The sequence below is a fragment of the Diadema setosum genome, chromosome 18 (genome assembly GCF_964275005.1).
Source record: "Diadema setosum chromosome 18, eeDiaSeto1, whole genome shotgun sequence".
Taxonomy (NCBI): domain Eukaryota; kingdom Metazoa; phylum Echinodermata; class Echinoidea; order Diadematoida; family Diadematidae; genus Diadema; species Diadema setosum.
The window spans coordinates 20,941,515-20,964,024 of NC_092702.1; the positions used below are offsets into that span (position 1 = coordinate 20,941,515).

At 39.0% G+C, this 22,510-nt stretch overlaps 1 protein-coding gene across 1 annotated transcript; it reads right to left on the reverse strand.

Annotated features, from left to right (window-relative positions):
* Nucleotides 1-4,209: 4,209 nt before the first annotated feature.
* On the reverse strand, nt 4,210-22,300 carry LOC140241570 (E3 ubiquitin-protein ligase RNF38-like). The gene is made up of 8 exons (XM_072321306.1): nt 21,982-22,300; nt 18,346-18,581; nt 14,822-15,044; nt 13,218-13,631; nt 12,380-12,538; nt 8,825-8,931; nt 7,891-8,094; nt 4,210-7,417 (listed from the first exon to the last, which is right to left on the reverse strand). Exons 1-8 carry the CDS (start codon nt 22,015-22,017, stop codon nt 7,255-7,257), a joined length of 1,542 nt encoding a protein of 513 aa, XP_072177407.1. The 5' UTR covers nt 22,018-22,300; the 3' UTR covers nt 4,210-7,254.
* Nucleotides 22,301-22,510: the final 210 nt, after the last annotated feature.

Below are 22,510 nucleotides of genomic sequence, written 5' to 3' on the forward strand. Positions count from 1 at the left end.
ACTTCAAACAACCAAGATTTGTTTGGTAATTTGTATCAAATATCAACTTGGACCCTGACAGACATAATTACAGCTACATTTCTCGAATAACAGTAATCACAGAGTCCAAAACAGGATGAGTGAAATATGCGACCATCAGATTTACAGCCAAACAAAACCACTCTGCTCTAATTGTGACATCAACTACTGTGAAGAATCAGGAAATTAGTACAAATGTACACATCCCAGAAAGTTCACACCTTTCTGATGATTTAAGATCACTTCATACTACAAGACTTTCCGTCGCACGACTGACCATCTTTGGATCTGAAATAAACAAGCGTGTTTATTCTGACGCTATTCACTTTATATCAGATCCAAATTCTGTCAGTCGTGTGACCAAAAGTCGTATAGTGTGCGGTGGCCTTAATCAACAGCTGATGCATTAACCTGACACTTCTTTATTCTTTTCTTCTTTTTTAAAAACCACAAGTTGACCTATACAAACCAAACATTATGGTACATGTAGTTTAAGGACTAATGGAAACCAAGCGAAGAACTACAGTACTTCAAGACTAATGTTAATACTTCTCTGGTACTATGTGGAGTTTACATGATTTGGATATGGAACTGCAATTTCCTGCAATTCAAAGCTCTATGGAGAACAAGCCCTGTGGTGAAGACACTACCTTCAGTGAAATGATGAGAGTCTATATCATTCAAAAAATATGTTTCAAAAACCTGAACATCACAAATGTTTGATTCCAGAAATCAAAAACACCTGTTGTCTGGCGAAGTTGCTGCATGGGAAAAGTGAATGAGAATGAATGGTCACTGATTTGTTCTTCTGACAAGCCCTTGTGATGCAGTTAGCTACTGAAATATGATCTTCTGGACCAGATCAACATTACCCCTTTTTGATGTCTGATTGTGAGTCCAAGTCTAACACTACATGACATTTGAATGGCCTCCACCAAATTTTGTGAATAAACTGACAGATTCAATAAGTGAAGTTATCATGGCAATCTATACGAAATATAAGTTTCATACATAAAACAAACAATTGTGTCACATTTGTTTTGTCGTTACAGTTTATTGTTTTTTTTTCCCTTACTATTTTGAGCACAGAAACTTGATGCACACACAACGTACATGAAGGATAGCAAGTGGCTGTATATGTGTGGAACTAGATGTATTTTTTTTTTGTTACTGTGAATCGAGTCAACAACACCACCATCACTATTATGAAGATTAAGGCTACACAATGGTTGCAAATAGAAGCTGAAATGAGGTAGATTGGTGAGTATCATCTCTAACTATTATCACACAGGAGGAACCAGTGCAGGCCCTAGATAAAAAGCAAAAAAACAAAAACCACCAAAAACAAACACAAATTCAGAAACACAGTAGCCCTTGGCCTGCAGTTTGATGTAGCTTCCAACTCTCTAAATTCCGTAGATTGAAAGTCAATCTAATAGATTGCAGTCAGGGACCAATCCAAAATTGGATTGAAAGTTTCAACCGAATAAGATTGAATTCTAACTCCATTAGATTGGAAACTTCAATCCAACTTTTGGATTGGTCCCTGACTACAATCTATTTCAATTTAAGGAATTTAGAGTGAATGAATAATGCATTTTTACACTTGCTCATACCTTACTTCCTTTGCATTTGATATCAAGGAGATAATGCAATCTCATTCCTTGAGTACATGGAAATCATCATTCACTAATATTATAGTATAGAGTACAATTTCTTTTGTCAGTGCAACTACTGCGAATTGAAATATTTTGTTGTGAGTTTTTTTTTAAAACCAATATTCTGCACTCTGTCAGAAGTAATATGTATCTTTAAAGCCTACATCTTTTTCTTTTGTTTTTTTCTCACGAGGTACTGATCAGGAGGAATTCTCTATCAACACTCATAACCTGATGGTTGGAACTTAGGCAGAATTTTTGTGACTAAAATCAAATCTCTCTGAAGAATATACACTCACTTCCCTAATCAGTCAAGCCATTTAAACACAGCAAACCATCAACAATGTATTCGTCAAGTAACTGCCATACTGTCAATAATGCGCATTTCAAAACAACCGTGTAACAAATAAGATCAAAATCTAAATATCAATCCCAATAACAAGACCTAACTTTGTGACCACAACAAATGTAGTACCGGGTATATGATACTGAAGCATCTTGTCAAAGTGGACCCAAAAAATTCTTGGAGGCACGAAAATGACAAACACACTCAAGAAAAAAACAAACAAACCACTTTTAGATCAGTTGTGCACACTTGATTCAATCAGATTTCAAAATAACTCCCAAGGAATATTTCTGGTGCAAACAAAAAAACTTCTACTATAGGGCCACCAACCCATGAGTGGTGGCAATCAAGAAAAAAAAAAACAAAACTCTCATGAAAATCCTCTAAAGCTATCAAATTCCATGTAAAAAGACAATGTGGAGATATAAAAAGATGCATTCATATTTGTTTGTGTGTGTTATGAAATATACAATGGCCACTCTCGAACCAACAACTACAATTTGATCCAATTTCACAATATGTGACAACTTTCCACAAATGCTCTGTAAACCTGTCATGACACATCCATTTCACGTACAAGGGTCCCACACTAATGTATCACTGCATTTCTACACATATCACATTATTTTCCTCCTTCAATGTTCACGAGCATGAGAAATCTATCCTAAGATCAAAGATGCATACAAACACTGAATTCCATCTTACAAGAGACCAAAATATGAATTTTGTATTTCTGACATTCATTTGATATTGACATGTTAAAAACACAGCAAATTCACATGCTAATTTTTTTATCAATTTGGTTAGATTTTTTTTTTCTCGTTTGTAATCACTAGACAAAAATAATGCATTACGAATTCCACAGCTATTGATAAATAGACCATTAGAAAAATTCTTCATACATTTCAGCAACACCATATATCATATATATATGTGTGTGTGTATATATATGCATTGTTAGATGTACATCGATACAAATACTGTGAATATATATATTTTTTTGAAAGCAGCCGATAAGAACATCCTGGTTTCATACCTCCTTATCTACGAAATGCAAGTATACCACTCAAAGCATACATCTGCTCGAAACAAGTTCCATGTTGGTATACAGTTTTTCCCCAAAACCAACCAGTTATTTGTTGATTGTGTTGTTCGTGTTTCTTTTTCTAGCACTAATTTTATCCTACATTACTTCAGCATTATACTAGGCACTCAAGTCATGAACATCCACATCCCAAAAGACCTTTAGCAAGACCAACAAACAGGCAAAGTTATCGAAACATGTAAAAGACGAGAGTAATATTCCATCCACAGAGTGCGACGGCCTAAATTGGAAAACATACGTGAGGTAATACACAACATTAGTGGCAGAGACATTCCCAATCGGCCAAAGTACCGTAATACCATGGCGTGATGCATGAGTGAGGTTCAATTGTAGTTTGCCATTCCATCTATGTGCTCAAACTTTGGATTGTCTCTACTGGATAATACTCAATATCACACAGATGTTCATGATACAAATTTTGAAAAAAACAAAATGGAATGCAAAAAAGAAAAAGATAATAATGACAAAAGATACGAGGCAAGGGATTAATTTTTCGGTCATGAAAAGCTTCAAGCAGTTTTGCAAGGGAAGATTACATCGTTCATCTCTGAATTAAAACCACGGCACGGCAAAGAGCTGATGCAGGCGTGCTAGAAAACATGACACTCCCGCCGTTGAGGATTTCTGCATGTGTTCGTACAAAGCACCTCATCTTTAATATGGCAAATAATTGACTACACACAAACCATCATTGGTACTACCAGCACTAAGCCAACATAACAGCACAATGGAAACCTTTGTTAACCAATGTGAAATACATGTGTGTGTGTGTGCGAGGGCATATGTGTATACATATACACACATATGATATATATAAATGCACGCAAACACACACACACATACATTTCATCATTGTAGAGCACAGACAGTATAATACTATTTCAAATTGCGTAAATGTGGAAAAACTGCATATTAGCATATTCTGTTAAAGACAATTAAAGTTGACTTTGCTACAAGAATTCCCTGTAGGCTAAGTGTCTCTGAGCGCGCTACATCCAAATGGACTTTTTCACAAGTATACTCTCTATCTCTCTCTTTCACTCTAACCCACCCACTAACACACACACACACACTCACTCACTCACACACATGCTAACAGTAAGACAAACACTTTGATATCCCACAATCTATCACAGCCATACAAATCCACATTCCCATCACATAATACCTGACTATCAATTATTACATTTTTTTTTTCCCTTGTCAGTACATCTGAATCCTCAAAAGAATGATATCTTTTGTTGCTCTTGGTTTTTTTATGAGACTGCTCTCAAGTTTCAATGGCTTAGATGCAAAAATATAGGACATAAAGACAAACATCCGAAAAGGACACAACAAACATAGGCCCATTCTATATTTTGATTACCGTATAAGACAGCACCACATTCTGCAGAATACACTATTGCATATTGCCTTCTAGTACAGCATGGGTTAGTAATAATACTCTAGAACTGTTCCTTAGCCAAACGTCTCACGGAGAAAGTCACGAGTCAGAGGAATTTCATGAACAGACCTGAGGAATCCTTTAAGACTTCGTGTTCAAGAGCTGAAGAGAGCTTGCAAATTCTGAAATTATAAAGGAAGTCACCCCTGTAAAGATTCTCCTTCCTCGGTGACTATTTCATCAAGCTCAATTCCCATGATTCGCAACTTGCATGCATGGAGATGCTAGGCAGAACAGTACGAAGACTGGACAAAAGAAAAGTAACATGGTCACTTTTAAAAAGAAAATTGTCTATTCAAATGCGAGGGAGCGGGAAAAATTTGTCATACAAGAGAAGAACAGAATAGTTCAAACAATCTACGAAAGGAATAAATATTGCATTTCTCGGTTGAAATGATGTTAATTCCAGCAGGCCAGGGCCGAGACATATAAATTTTAAAGACAGAGAAGACAAAGAAAACTATATAGCCTTTCTAAGCCCGTAAACTGTATCAAAACAAGGTACATGAACACTTCATGAAATCTATTGAAAATGTAATATGAATATAAAAAAGTAAGTACACCATAGCAAAGTTTGAACAGTGCCCACTTGCTTCACAAGATCAAGACACTCTACTATAAATTGTACCAAAACTTCAACAGTGGACGAAAAGGAAAATAGAGGAGTCAAACCTATAAGGCACTGTCAATGACTTGTGAAAATGGAGAAAAATATATTTGAAAAAGACAAAAAAAGGTAATGCACATACAATGTAAAGTTGCTATAATAGGAAACATATCAAAAGAATTGGGGCAAACAGAATGAATTTTAATAGTGCTATGAAAAAAAAAGAAAAAAAAAATCCTTTTCTGAGTTATTATGGAATTCCCTGAGCATACATAGTTTTGCTGTGAGTAATGCTTGTGGGGAGGGTGCATGCCATAAAGCTGCAAAAACCAAATGAATCAAATTGGTACATCCTGCGCCAATGTCCTTTAATAGACAGGATGCTAGCCCCAAATGGGAACAGCCGTTAAACAAGCTTATATGGAATCTAGGTATGTAGCACTACCAAGCATCCCTCTTTTCCCAGGTTTTTTTTTTTGTTTTTCATTTTTTGACACAGGCTTGTTTATTTTGGGAGGAAGAAAATGTATTTACACTGCTGGCTTTGTCTTTTCTATTTATTAATAGAATCAATCCCTTGAGAGGGACAGAAGGGAGACAGAAATTGATAAATTGTGCGCTGGGTGAACAGTATACAATAATGCAGCATTTTTTTTTTTTAAATCAAGAATTTGAGGCAGAGGGGGCAGGAGATCTATGGTAGAGAGCAAAATCAGCTCTTCATATTTTTCTCTTTTTTTTGACGAAATTGTGACAATTTATGTGATTGTTATGCAACAGAGAACAGCAAATACACAGATTATAAAAGACAGCAGACAGGATATGTGCAAACTCATTCCTATAAAAATAAATATATGGGTAATACTTCAGTTAGTGGCAGGCATACAATCTAGGAGCTGGAATTAAGCAGCTTTACACGATCAAACAAATCCAAAATCAAAGACTGGCTGTATGTTTCTCTGACAGTGGTGACAAATATGGTAAGCTAAATTTTTATGGCAGCCAGAACATGTAGGAAATAAGACAAGAGATTTCAACAAAACAGTGCTGAATGAATACAAAATAAAATGAATTTAAGTAAACTGGCACATGATTTGCAGACAGAAGCAAAGAAACTGAAAAGAACGATGACAATCATCAAAAGCAAATGGACAGCAAGGTTTGAAATCGCAAATCTTGAATTAATGCAAATACATTGATAGAATGTACAGAAAAGCTCATAACAACTTAAAAAAGCTTGAGTATAGATTGCACAAGTTAATCTAGCCAGTCAAGTTAATTGGAGGAAAAAAGAAATAGATCTGCCTATAAAAGCACTTGCCTAATGAGATCCATCTATTGCAGTCATTAGTAAATCTACTTTTGACAACAAAATAAAAACACAGAATAAAGTCTTGCGCACTTGAACTGGCCTTTTACACTACACATTATAATAGTGCTGTTTGAAAGAATTGAAATCAACTAGCAAAATTGGTAGCCAATAACTCATTTTATATGGAATAATCCAGGTAACGATACTTTGAGTTGTCTAGATTATCTACTGAAAATATTCCCTATCAAATATTAGATAATTTGAAATAACAGTACTAGCTTGACTGATCATATAGTATTTCATTTTTGAAAGGACTGAGTATAGATCGCTCTAGTTTACCAAACACACATTGTTAGTTACTTTGAGGTACAACGCAAGCATGACTAGATAATGTTCAAACAACAATCTATTTCTCTGCATAAAGTGCATATTCAACCGCATAAATAACAAACAAAATAATCCTACATTTGAAGCAAGTAAATAAGTAAATATCCCTGAAATATATAGAAAAAAACAAACAAGATTTTGTTCTTGCGTGGCCGGCAATTCGGCGCCACTTGAAGCCACAGGCGACTCCCCCAACGACAACTCCTCTCTAGTAGCCACATAAGTTTTCTCATCTGCTTGGCTTGCAACAGAAGCAGGTGCATAGCCGAAGAGCGCCCCCACTGCCCTGCTCGTTGGTCACTGTTCGCTGGTATCTTTCTAAGGTGGGGAAGGGGGGGGGGGCGGGAGGGAGGTGGTTGGCACGAGACGCAGACGCTTTAGCTGGATTGGCTGGTGATCTCGGAGGCATCCGCTCTGCAGATGGGGCACGTCCTGTTGCTCTTGAGCCACTTGTCCACGCAGCGGGCGTGGAATTCGTGGCTACAGGGGAGAACGCGGAGGGTTTGCCTGGTCTCGAAGTCGCTCATGCACACCACACAGCTGTGAGGGGGTGAAACACAAACAGCAAAGGTGTTACACTAAAAAACAAGCCACCTTCCATGAACTGTGGTAAATGCAATTCATCACTTCTTGTTGTCACTGAATTTCACTAAATACAATTTTTACGCAAGCCTCAATATCATTTTAATATGTTCTACAAGTTTACTTCATGCATGGTGTTTTTCCAAAGAAAATCTATATTTCTCATACTCCAAATGATAATACATTCAAATAAAAGTTCAAAAGTCCCCCCCCCCTCAAAAGTAACAAAACAATAACACCATCATCACAATCTCCAACACCACCACCACCAACAACAACAACACCTACACAAACACCGCAATCTTCAACAATTCTAACACCACCATCAACGCCACCATCGACACCACCACTGGCACCACCACCAACACCAACGCCACTTCCAACATCAACATCATCACCATCAACAGCAACAAGACACTGTTTTTTCTCACCAGGTTTGGTCATTGATTGTGCGAGGCGTCTCGGGATTGTAGCGGTAGGATGGGAGCTGATCGATGTTGGCCTTGCTCAGGCCCCGCGGCTTGGCCTCCCCCAATCTCTCGGCCAGGTTGAGCAGCGCCTCGTAGTTCTCCACCTCGGCGTCGTCTGTCTCGAGCTCGACGGGGAAGCCCTGCGTCACCTGGGGACTTGGCAATCTGAGGACAGATTGAAATGTTCAAGAGAGAGAGAGAGATATTCTTTAGATCGGTCAACCAACTTACTGGAGATTGATGGATACATATATGCAAACCACTACCACAAGTACTTAGTACTATCTGTAGTACATCATACGTGCACTATCACTATTCCTGATGATGATGATGATGATGATGATAATAATGATAATGATAATAATAACGATAATACTAATAATAATAATAACAATAATAATAACAATAATAATGATAATAATAACGATAATAACAATAATAATAATAATAATAACAATAATATTAGATCATGCATACAGTGATAGATGACGATATGACAATTGATTGCAGTAATTATGACTAATAAAGGAAATATAATGCCATACCAGTCTACCTCCTGTAAAAAAAAAGAACAAAAAACTACGCATACTGTTCTTACATACATGTACTAAAGCAGCAAGATCATGAATGACTGACAGTCCTTGATTACTGTACATTCTCTTTAGAAATGAGGGACATCTACACAAATCATTGATAAGGATGAGCATCTCAAAAATTAATGACCATAACCTGGAAAATTAAACAATGTTAGTCCTCCCTCAAAAAAAAAAACACACAAACAAACAAACAAACAAACAAACAAACAAAAACCAAACAACAACAACAACAACAAAATCCACACACACACACACACACACACACAAACACAAAAACACCAAAAACATTTTTGACTTACAAATATCTGAATAACCACGGTTGCAGAGCAGCTGGAGGTGGTCTCAGAGGGCGGGGAACTGGTCTCCTTTGATGACGCCCCATGCTGTTGAACCTTGGGTAGGTGAACTGTGAGATAAAAGAAGCAAGAAAATCACCACCATGTCCATTTACAAAAAAAAATTAAAAAAAATAGAGAATACTCTGAGAGCGCAGACCTCCGCCAAGCATGCAGCTCGTTTCCACCACTGATCTTGTTCTTCCATAGAGATACATGTATCAGTGATTTCCAACCATACGTACTTAAAGCATTGTTTGCTGAAAGTCGCCCGATTTCCCAATATAGAAGCCTTTGTTACGTCATAAACCCTCAGCTGCACAGTGTGCCTCGCCCTAGCAGAAACTAGAGCACACACTTTAGTGTGTGCATGCAAACCTCAAATACACGCAGCCTGAACTCCCAAGTTTATTGACCCTACCTGCCAAAACGTCAAAAATCCTTCATAAATTCCCCCAAAATTCTCAGATCACCACCAAAATTGAATCATCTGTAACTTGTATCATTCTAAACCTTTCCTGCAAGTTTCCTCCAAATCCGTTAACTACTTTTTGAGTTATTTTGCACACGGACAAACTAACAAACGAACACACAAACCAACAGTAACAAAAACATAACCTCCTCCCTTGGCGGAGGTAAAAAAGATGTGTGACTAAACAGGCACACAGATCATTCTCTACAGCTGTAACAGCTTGTGTATTTATTTTGTGTGTCTTCACCTGATTCACTAAAATGTAACTGATGTCTATGTGAGATAACAGTAGGATGTGTCTTTCAGTTTTTGTAAATCTAACTTAAACCCGTTGAGGACGGGCTGATTTTGCTACAACACCCATTTCCCATAGACACTTGCCCGAGCATACTCGGGACTTGTCCTCACCAGGTAAATGCATTGCTTTCTTTGCATCCAAATGAATTGTTGTAATTGATTGAAGCCGTAATTCCCTTCATATTCTATTTATGTACGCACATTTAATGTATGCATTGGTCAAAAAGCGTGCACATACATGTGTACAGAATGATATATCATTTGTTTTTCAAGAGAACAACAAATTTATTTTCCCTAACCCTTACTGTGCATTGTTCACCGACTGGAACGCTCACCAGGGGTCCTTTATCCACCAAACAGTGCAGATGTCTGGAAACTAATTGTCAATGAACAGAGATTACAAGCCCCTAATCCCTACTGTGTCGCCATGGCCTTTGCATTATATGAACCTAGGCACACTGCTACACCTGAGTGGGCTTGGTTATTTATACAATTAGGTTAGGTTACTCACTGCTGATGAAACAGCTTGGTAAGTTAAAGGGGAATTCCAGTGCAGGTGAAAGTTACACGTAGTCTGAAAAGAAGGAGTAAAACTTTCTTGGCACAATGATGAATATTTACTCAAAAATTGGATGGAAAATATGGAAGTTATAAAATTGCGCATTTTCACTATTTTTTCCACAAATGGTTCTTTACAGTCAATATGAATATGCAAATAGTGAAGTGATGATGTCATCCCCTCACAACTTGCATTATAGTTTGCACATAAAATTTTGAAACTTCCAATTTTCAATTGAAATGCAATTATGTCCAAATGTTAAATCCTAATATATCTGACTGATCATTATTTTGAAGTCATTCAATCAGAAATAACATCATGGTTTAATCTTAAATAACGTAAAAAGTTAAGTTTTCGTTACTATTTTTTCTTGTAGACAATCAATGGGATATTGTGAGGTGATGACATCATCAGCTCAATCATTTGCATCAATTTTCATGTTTAACTCTATGACAACTTCTCGGAAGAAATCAGTTCACGATTTCATAACTTCCCTAATTTCTATCTGATTTTGATCAAATTTTCACTGCTGTACTTGTAAGATTTTACTCTATCTTATCAGACTAACTTAAAACTGGTCTGGGTTTCCCCTTAAAGCTAAATGCCTGGCACTCAAAGGGTTAACCGAACCCATCTGCATGTACTCCACATAGAGACAGGTATATAAATCGAGAGAAAGAGAGAACTAGAAATGTCGCTACGGCGACTGATGCCTCCGCCATAATGCATGATTCTCCCAATAGGTGTATAGTACAATGTCTTGACAATGTGTGATGACAGTTTCACATAACTGGCAAAATATCGAAATAACAGGTTTGTCAGAAATATCTTGAATGTTCACTTTCCACAAACTGGGTTTGCTATAATTGTCTATTAAAGAGTGCAGGTACACATATTTGGGGAATTGAAAATTTTTACTTGACTTCTGACCGACCTTATTATAAGTTTATGCATTGAGTATAATTTTCAAGGTATGAAGAAAGAGTGTAATTACAGTACAAAATATTGTTTTTTTTTTTTCATTTAAACCTGACCTTTGACCCTTAACCTTTGACCTTTGACCTTCTGGCTGGAAATTTCCAAGAGAATCTCCATCAAGTAATACATGTACATATATTAAACACTTTTAAAACTAATAATGCAATCATTGCATATACTAGTATACATGTATGAGGGAAATACAGTAGTAACATTTTGAGGAGTTGACCTTGACCTTTGAACCCCTGACTATTGACCCATGACCCCTAAATTCCCTAGATAATCCCTGCCAGTCAGTACATGCATATGTACCATGTTCCATGAAGATACATTGAACCATTTGCGAGAAAAGTGATATTGCAACATTTTCACCTAACCTTTGACCTTATGACACGAAACTCTCTCTGGAGAATCCTTACGCAGTAGTACATGTCTACTCTAAGTTTCAAGAAAATAACTGCGGGCATTGCATAGATATGGGGGAAATAGCAACATTTTTAGCATTTGACCTTGACCTTTTGACCTTTGACCTCTTGTCAATGTCACTAGAATCTACTCAACTAATTGTCCCATCATACATCATCCTTGGACCAAGTTTGGTGAAAGCTGCTTCATCCAGTTTTGAGTTATCACATAAACAGATAAATTTTAGGATTTGACCTTGATCTTTGACCTTTGACCTCTGTCCGATTTCACTGAAAAACTAATCAAGTAATTGTCCCATCATACATCATCCTCCAACAAAGTTTGGTGAAATTTGCTCTATACAGTCTTGAGTTATCGCGTAAACGGATACAATTTCATGATTTGACCTTGACCTTTGACCTTTGACCTTTAGCTGATTTCACCCAAAATCTTATCAAATCGTTGCCCCATTAAACTTCACACTTGGACCAAGTTTGGTAAAATTCCAGTAAATATTACTCAAGTTATCGCGTAAACGAAAGCGGACGGACGTACGGACGTACGGACGTACGTACGGACGGACGGACAACCCGAAAACATAATGCCTCCGGCACCACTTCGTGGCGGAGGCATAAAAATACAGCACTAAAGACCACAGGACATGATGAAGTGATGAAAAGATAACAAGAGAAATAAAAATATTAAAAAAAGAGAGGGAGAATAATGAATGATATGGGTTATGACAATAGAGAGACAGAAATCCAAGCGAGAGAAAGAGAGAGAGAGATGGGAGAGGCCGAATACTCACCAGTTGGTGAACATCTGCAGAAGTCCTGAGGTAGGGATCTGCGATGATGTGGAGGGAGCTGGAGGAGGTGAAGGGAGGGTTGTGATGGGTGGAGGAAGGCACATGGAATGCTGCTGGACTTTCACTCATCAAGTCGACCTCACCGCTTCGCTGGTGATGCTGCAGAACAGACAGGGAGACAAACAAACAAACAGACAGACATGAGAAGTGGATCAATACATGTTGTGATTCATCAGAATTTGTAACAGAATTTTGTAACAGAGTTCCTCATAACCTGCAAAGGTTAAGTTATTGCAAATCCAAGCAGACAGACACTCTCTATGCATTTGTATTCTTTTTTTCCAAAGTCTACAAATAAGATTTTGCAGTGTAGCCTTCTGAGTATGCTCATCACTGGATGTGCACTGCCTTGTGAAATTATGGAAGTTGACATTGGACAGATGTAGGAGACCAAGGTAAAGAAGATGGACAAGCAGTCGTAGCAGGGGATGCCCATCTCTACATTCAGCTCGTAGTGATTCATTCTGAAATCAGAAGTTTTGTTTTCTTTTCTTTTTTTCTTTTTTTTAAGCAATTGCAAAGAGCATCTCTAGGTAAAATAATTTCAAAGAAATAGAATAAAATGCAGAAGGCATTGACATTATTTTGTGTCATTGCAGTTTGATGTTAAAAAATGAAAAAATTTCAGGGAGCTTCCATGAAAATCAAGAACGACTAGCATTGCTGAAGGCAAAGTCATCACTCCATCTGAAGCAATAGCTCCATAGAGAGATGAGTGAATGAGATAAGCGAGTGAAATCGTAATCAAACAGCCTTGCAAAAATTGTGTCAAACCAACCTGATGATGTGGCGCCGACGGAATGTACTGCACCTGTGCCGTGGGCATGTGGTGGTGATGGTGGTGGTGGTGGGCCGCTGGGTGCTGCTGGGCTGCCGCCGCCGCATGGAGGTGGCCCAGGAGGGCCTCCTGGGGTAGGATGGAGGTCTGGGTGCCCTGGGAGACGGGCATGTGGTGGCCGTGGCAGGTCGGCATGTGGATGCCGCAGACCGGCAGGTGGCCCACGTTGCACATGGGGATGTGGGTGGGCGTGGGCGGGTGGTGCGGGGGCGCCCCGCCGGCAAACACGGGCGATGGATAGTGGATCGACTGGCTGCTGCAGGTCGGCATGGTGGTGTGGGCGGTGCACATTGGCACCGCAAAGGTTGGAACCGACATTGGAATCGAGATTGGTACGCTACTTGGCACAGATACCTGCAACGTAACAGAGAAGAATGGTTTGCATGTAGCTCACATTGATTTCCCTTGGACTGTTATAGAAACTTATTACTATTATCATACTCTTTTGTTTGTTTGTCATGAACAGCTGTTGGTACAGCCGGGGGGAACTAAAATTAGAACATGCAAGTCTCTCACCACATGGAATTTTGAGTTGGTGATGTGACAGATAACTCAATGATGCCTGAAAAGACTTAAAGACCTGGTTAAAACCAAAAAAAAGTCTTTAATATTTGTGCGAGCTGGGCCATGACTGATGGCAATTTGTCATGGCGCCAAAATGGAAGCCACTTTCTGGCATGCAGAACACTAGCCTTATCTCCTTGTATACCTCTTCAAAACGTTGTGTACCTCTTTTCATCCCAAATAACATCCCATTTTGCGGTCCCCTGCCAGGCTTGATGTAACGCTTTAATTCTAGGGTCGGAGTAGATCACACAAAACAGCAACTTTATAGGACTACGGGAATACATTGTGCAAGTTTAATATAAACAGATGCCTTCACTAACTTGTTCCATCTGTACCATCGTTCACTTGATTGTGGCATTGTTGTGTATACTACTGCTTTGACTTACTCTGAATAATCTCACTGTGCATGTGATATTATCATTGTAGATAGAGGGTTAGATTTCCCTGAAGACAAATGCACCTCAACATACAATCATATCATTTAAAGGCACATAAGCATTACCAGTACAGAATAAACTGTAAAATAAATCACATGGATGTTGCTGATGGGAAACAGAAAGACATCTATCCCTATCACTAAAAAATGGATAGTGTTTGTTGCTCTCTTCTCTGTTGTTTTGCTAACAATGAGACAAGCCACATTCTACAAACACTGTTACCGAGCAAAGGAGAACTGTAACTTTTACAAAGTTGCAAGAAAGCGTAACCTTTTTCAGGGCTGCTATGCTATCTTTTTGAAACCCTTCAAGTAGATACAATGATCAAAATATTTGTAGCAGACTTTGAACCACCGTAAGTGAGCCCTGCTAAGCTTGCAGAGAGCTAACTATAAACACACCCACACACTGTTGTTAGGAGTTTGGTAGCTGCATGTGTTATTTTTACTCAGAAGGGAAACCATGTCCCCAGATCAAAAACACTTCTCCTATAAACAGGCTTTATAAAGACAGCGAGCGTCATGACGTTGCCACGGTTACCTCATTGCTGAGGTCGATGATGAGCTGGGGCTGGAAGGGCACGCCCTGGTGGTGGGCCCCGTGGGTCCCGTGGGGCAGGACCCCTGGGTGGGGAGGTGGGTTAGGGGGGTGGAATGCCCGCTGGTCAGTGCTCATGACTCCCAGGGAGGTGGGCTGGTTCCTGCTCCTCAGCAGTCTCTCCCGCTGCCGCTGGCTCTGCCTCCTCATGCTGGTGGTTGGCGGACTGGAGGGGAAAAAAAAAAAGTCAAACGACAGTTGGGAAGATTTAAAGTCAGTCAGATTTTCAGAAGATACAGTCTGACACCAAGAATAAAAACAGGCATTGAACTACCTATTAGCATTGCTCTTCACTACCCCCTTACCCCACACATACATACGGGAAAAAAAAAATATTTACATCCTCTGCACTTTCACTTGGGTACACAGTGTCCTTTCAGTGTTTTTGTTGTTGTTTTTTATGGATGGAGAGAGCACTATAACTTTATTTTAGTCTTTTCCACAATTTCCTGTGGTTCATAATAGTCTGAATTTTAGTTTCTATTGAATTTGTTCCAACTACAGTGGGACATACCAATAAGCCAAATTCTAAAGATGTACTCTGTTTGTGTTTGTCCGATTATTCTGTTTTGTTTGTGTTTGTCCGATTATTCTGTTATTGCCCAAAAATGTCTCTTGATATCAAGGACCACATATTTTCATCCAATCTTTCTTTTTTTTTTTCTCTCCCTACAGTGAGTCTTGATGTTTTCCACGATCTCTATCAAGATATTAAAACAAGAATAAACCCTACAATACAGCATGGAAACCCAAACACTTTGTGTGATATGGCTTTCATCCTTTTAAAGGCATCATTTATGGTTTTGTTCAGCAAGAGTTGACCTCCCTCTCACTGACAATCATGCTCTCATACAGTAAGTACTGCTCTTATTGCATTTAAAATAATGCACCAATCTCGGATAGCGATCAGGACTGCGACCTAAATATTAACAATTGTTGCAGTTTGAACAGAAATAACTAATTGCTTCATGAAATTTAGGTCACAATTCAAATTGCAATAGTTTTTGTTTTTGTTTGTTTTTTTGCAAGAAGATGCAAAATTGTGCAGTGTAAATGGTGACTGCAAACAATGTTAAGATTTTTATATGCTGCTATTCTACTAGCTGTAACGCGCTGTGGTACATTGAACTGTGGCATATTATGTGTAAGCTTTGTACAGAGTAAGCCAACCATATACGTGTACCTGCACAGATCAGCTCTTTGTAAATGACTGCAACCCAAGTTTTGAAATTCTTCACAGTGAGAATGATGTATCACAAAGATATGACCCTGATAACGACTCAATTTCAAAATGTGTACAAAGAGAATGTCTCTGGAGACTCCAACTCTTCCGCTTTGAGGCGATGTTCTCAAAATCTCCCGCCTGAGTTTGAATTTCTCCTGCTCTGGCGGTGTGTTTCCTGCTTTTAAGTCTAGTTTTCTCGCTTCCAAACTTAGTTTTTGTCTTGTATGTTAAAGAAAGAAGATAGCATCAGCTTCCAGGGTCCCTTTGCAGGTCCTGTGTTACATGATGGACCCGTGTCCGGCTTTCTGCTCATGATAATATTGTGCACATTGCACGATCAGCGTCTCCAGCTTGCCAGGGGGTCCAGGTGGAAGAATCTTTCTTGTATGAGATGTTTGGGCTTGGAGTCTCTGCTCTGGTCTCCGCTTAAACATAGAATCACTAATTTTGTAGAAGCCTAACTATGAACAAAGGCTGCCAGATACATGTATCACAGATTTTTGTTAGGATGTTAAAGAGATGAACGTTTTGCGAGATATTTAGAAACCACCCTATGAAATGTTAAAGAGCATACAAGTCTCTAGGAAACTGAAAGTTGGAAACCTGCAGCCTCATCTAAACCAAAACTCTATCATCGCTATACAGCTGTAACGTGAGGTCATGAATTCAAATTGGGGAGAGAGCAAAAAAAAAAAATGTTAACAAAGAAATTTTTACTATGATCCAGAGCATTATGAGTGGAATAAGCTACGAGGGAATACTATTAGCACAATTGGCAGGTTGTCATGAATTCAAAGTAATGGCTAACTTTCCCTGAGGACCATGTAATGAGCTATTCAATTCTACTTGTTCTAGTTGCTGCATGCATACCAATCATTGGCCAGTTTGCCTTACATGTATTGCATTAGTTATTGTTGTGTCCAGCAGGCCAGACACAAGCTTTATGGTAGTCAGCAAAAACCCTTTTTGTTGTGAATGTCTGTATTGAATTTGAAAGCTGTCGCCAATCTGGTCAATTCAACAGTGCTTTCTGAATAAATCGCAATACTTCAAATCTTGTACATCACTAGCGGATGGTGTGTCAGAAATGTCTCTACCAAGATTTGTGGTTGTGAGTTACAAACTTCATTTAATAATTAAGGGGACTAAAACCCACACAGTGGATTGATTATAGAAGACAGAATTATTAGTAGAACACATCAGTAAAATTTATCTAAATAGGATTGAACAATCCTTCAAAACCTAGGAATTTTTATTTTCAGCCACTTTTCATTTTTCTAGCATACTGAAAGGGCACTTGGATTACCTCTTTCATAGGGCAGGGGTAATAATAGTCCGAACACAATGAATAAGCGTGATTCCAATTGCGATGCAAATTCCACTTTTTGCGCTCCTGTTTATATGTACACAGGCAAAAATATCGCCATCAAAATCTCATCAGTTGACGGAAAAATTGCAACTCACATCGCACCAGTTTGAGCATAGCTAAACTATTTGACCCAACATCACGATTCAACTGTCCCATGCATGCCTTGCATTGTGGGATAAACCGGTGCAATTTCATGCAGGGTTCATACACACTTTGCTCCCAAAATAATTGTGACTATTTCAAAAACATCACTCTTCTAGGTGTGCATGGATCATGATTTGAATCTCACTCGTATTCATGATTATCATGCCCGCGCACCTTAAAAAAAATAATGATTGAATCGCGACACAAATAATCGAGACTGTTAGTGGCTGTGTGAATGAGCCTAAACCTTCCCCTTCATAAAAACATGTCAGAAACAAGTGGAAGGAGCGTGTACTTTTCATAGAGAGTTACCAGGTAAATTTTGCAGAATTCTTTTTATATTTTCTTTACAGATAGGCCTACTTGTAATTGTCCAACTGTGACATCACAAATTGTTTTAGTCTTCTTATCCAGCCATGGTGGTACGTCAAAAGTTCATAACCTTTGAACCAATCATCCACTTTTCTTCAAACTTCAATGATGTGTTCTATCAATGTTTCTGCATTCACTAAATCAACATATATATCTAGGTTTCATTGTCCTTTAAATAGAGACTGCTGATCCAGAGGGGGGAAAAAATAAATTATGTTATGAAACTGGATAAATGTTAGTGCAGAATAATTTTTGTTTGTTTGTTTGTTTGCTTGCTTTTTTTTTTGGGGGGGGGGGTCAGTTGGTTGGTTGAGAGGTTGGGAAAGAGTAGAGGTTGAACAAAACTGTGTTCCTTACCTGAGTCTACCCGCCGAGAGCTGGGCAGAGTTGTTGCACCAGTCGAAGGATGCAGTCGTCCCTCTGGTGTAGTTGATTGGGGTGGAGCGGTGCTGCGCCCCCGTGCCACCGTGGAGGTGGGGGTGGTAGGGCGGGGCGGTGGAAAGCCAGGGCCTGGAAAGAGGGGGACTGGGCGACGTCGCTATCTCCACCAGGCCTTGAGACATCCTCCTGCGCTTACGACTTGGACTCTCACTCTGTAGGGAACAAGCAGAACGAACAATCAAAAGATTGAGCATGGAGCGTGCATAACGCATGATTGTCAAAGAGCATCAGCAATTTTTTCGTATTGTGCAAGGAAATTGATAATACCAACAATGCTGTTATGTAGTAAAAAACAATAACACATTCAAAACAATGTTACTTAAAGGTAATGAAAGATATCATTCGTGAACATTAGGAAGCTTTTAGTATCCGTTTTTTCTTTCATGGGATGGCAGACAAATGGATAGGGAAGATGACGCTTATGACTTGTACAATTTGTGGTATTCTTGAAAATGCTATTGTCGCTGTTACTGTGAAATAAGAAATCACACATACAGGAGTGGTGGAGGTCAAAAGACTTCAGAAATGAGCATGAACCTAATACTTCATGCAACTGTATTCCCCAACTCTTTGCTGTGTCTGGGCAAGTGACTGCAACTTACCCCTTGTTCACATGCAAGCCAGTATATACCAAAACTCGATAAAGAAACAATGTATAAAGAATCCTTGTATAGCCGACAGACCGTTCAGATGCTATTCTTGACCGTTCTGGAAAACGTTGAATAGATGTGCAATTTCTCAATGCGCGTGCTGTTATGGTCATGAGTGAAAGGTATAGGGTCACCTTTCGTGTGCGCTCCCATTAAACCCCGCCCAGTTATATTGTTCTATGGTCGCCATACGTTCAGACGCACAATGGACACGATGGAATGCTGATTCGTTATCAAGTTCTAGTTCGAAACCATGCTCTGACCGCCGTTTTGCTATACGTCGTTTTGTTAGTCAGCATTTAGGTGTATAAATTCATCGTATAGCTATACCGTTTTGGTACATACTGTAGCTATACCGTACTACTATAAATTTCTTGCGCCTGAACACCCTGCTAGACTACTCTGTATACAATCCCCTAGCCAGACTGGGTACATGTGAAACATAAACAAAAGTATAGACAGCACTCATTTTTTTCTTACTAAACTAGGTACAAATGTAGGCTTACGCTATGGACTAAGGACTGTATGAGAGAGCTAAAGGGTTAAAAAGCCATGTTCATTCCAAAACAAACTTTGAAAACGAAAACACAAACATACGTGTCAAGTGTACACTACGATTGTTCTTCAGTTGCTAGAGATGAATAAATGTGTATTAGCAACTGGCAGTAGGCCAACACTAGCTGCGCAGTGCAGAAATCACAGAGTCACATCCTACATGTGCCAGGAATGCCTGGGATATGATTTGGTTTGTGTAGTACAAGAGTCACCCAGACATTGCCTTCAAAGCAAACATTTCTGTAATGTATTGGATGCTACAAAAAAGGACAACAATGGACAACAACAATGATGACAACAACAACATCAACAACAACAGCAAAAATGATGCTCAAGTTGTAGCCAGTTACTGCGCGAGTCAAAGAAAAGTATGATATCTAGCAATCACAGCTTGAAAAACTGACTTTTTCCTCAGAATTTCTTTCAATTCTTCAGTTTGTATGTGACACGCAAAGTGATATAAACAGACATGAAAATATATAAGAGTAGGGCCTATGCGCTCAACTGCATGCCCAGAGTAGGCATCATAAACATTTCACACTTTATCTCAACAGGATTTCTTGAATTATCATGCATGCAGACTAGTAGCAACAGCCAAAAAGTGGTTGCAGTGACAAGGTACACACTTCTGCATTCTTGCATGAGAGGCAGCAAAATTCACTCCAAGATCTGGGAAGTCAACTTTAGTAGGCAAAGGATGTAACAATGCTGCTGGTCTTGTTAAAGTCTTTTATGTACATGTCTGCTATTAAAGGTAAAACATAGTTTCCATTTTACTAGAAAAACTGTCAACTTTTGCTTTGAAATGGAGACACATGTCTAACAAATGTGCGAAATAAAACTGTGATAATAAACACAGTTTTAGTTTGGTAAAGACAAAAATGCCAAATATTGCCCAAAAAAGATATGCTGGAAGTATTGCAATCTCAGCACATTCCCAATTATGGTTGCTATGCAAATTTCCCCATCAATTACACTGACTACAATATATCAGGAAATAGCAGTACACGTATTTGTCGTGCGAGAGTTAACTGCATTCACAGGTTATCACCTGCATGCGATTCAGTACCAATACGTGTACAAGGACACATTTCGATTATCACGTGTAAGTCACATTCTACATAGTACCTACCCACAACTTAAATTGGGAGGGCGCTTCAGGAATAAAAGTTGCATGCATACGATTGAAAGAATTGTACTCTTTCGTGATCTCAATATACTTCAAAACAACTCACTATCCATGCAAATCACATTTGGCATACAAGTTTTTTGATGACACATTTTGTAAATTCCAAACAGTAGAAAATGAATTTCTAGTTCCTCTGCTGAGAACTATGCTTTGGCTGTATGGAGTATAGTAAGAGAGATGGCACATGAGAAGGGAAGATACTGTAAAGCACAATATTTTTGTGGCATGAAATTTTTCGCGAATTGGAGCTGACAGCCTCTTTCGCGGCACAATATTTTCACAAGTTGCCTCTAACATTCAATGCATATAGTGTAGACAAGAACTTTCGCATGCATTTTAATTACGCGAATCTTGGCTCTCGCAAAATTTCTAATATGCATGCGAACATTCCTCGTTTTGCAGTATAACGAAGGATACTAGGGGAAGAGATTGGCTACAGTGCGGCGGACACAATGGGTCACTGCAACACGCCGTCTGTGAAGTTTGATATTTGAGTGAAGCGACTCAGCACAGGAGGAATCATAGTGATTCATCACTACTTCTTCTCACTGAATTTCTTTGTCCCTCCAAACACTGTCAACGGCAATCAAGAAACAGAGATGGAATATACACACGCAATGAGGAGACAACAAGAGGAAGAAAAAATAAAGAGAGAAATTATGTTCAGGAAAAAAGAAAGGATAGCAACTTACATTACAAGAGAGAAAGAGAGAGAGAAAGAATGAGAAGATAATCAACTACACACATACATAGAGCAAAAACATAAAACAAATAGCACATACAAATGATCAAGACAGAATACCTCTTGAGCCAAAATTGAATAATCTAGCCATTTCACAGTAATAGAAATAAGTAATCATAAGAAAAGAAATTGCAATCTATTAATCACATTCAAGGGGTAGAGAGAGGGAGAGATATCTGTGAAAAGGTAAATATACAGGAATATACATATCAACACATGAAGAAACTATGGGGGGGGTGCATCAACTAATACTAGAAAACATAACAGTACAGGTGAATCAACATTGTGATGTCCACGGAAGAAAGAAGGTTGAAAATATCTAAATTGCACCAAACAGGACTGAGTGATAACAACTATCTCCAATCTGATTGCGCCTGGACTGTACACAGTCAGCCAGCAGAAACACTAGCACCAACCTTTTGCCTTTTACGATCACCACCTATACAGCCCATCGGAAATATCCTCCACTTTTTGCCACATTCGTCCGACTACTGGCCACTGCTTTCCAATCAATTTAATTTCCCAGAGATTCCACTATTCGTATGTTGAAGATTGCCAATGGATACAAACAATCCTGCGACTATAAGCCTTGTGCACAGTATATTCCTTCTCCGCTGCGAACAGTGGCGGAGCACAAGAGTGTAGGCTGTGTAGACCTGTATATGTTCTCCAATCCGTAGTGCATGTAACTCCCTATGCCACAGTGCACTGGCGCTTGCTGTGTATTGATGTATGCCTTCTCTTCTCTGTGAGAGAGCAAAGTCTATTCTGCATGCCGTATCTGTGCGCAGGGGCTTGTAGTGAGTTAGTGAGGAAGCCTTATGTGAACACTGCAGCCGAGAGCTCCAGCGAGTTTCACCCTTTCCTAATGAATGCTCAGCTCTGTATGGCTGGCTGGAGCCGCGCAGGTTTCGCCCCCCCTTAGCTGCTGGCGCTGTTTGCTGA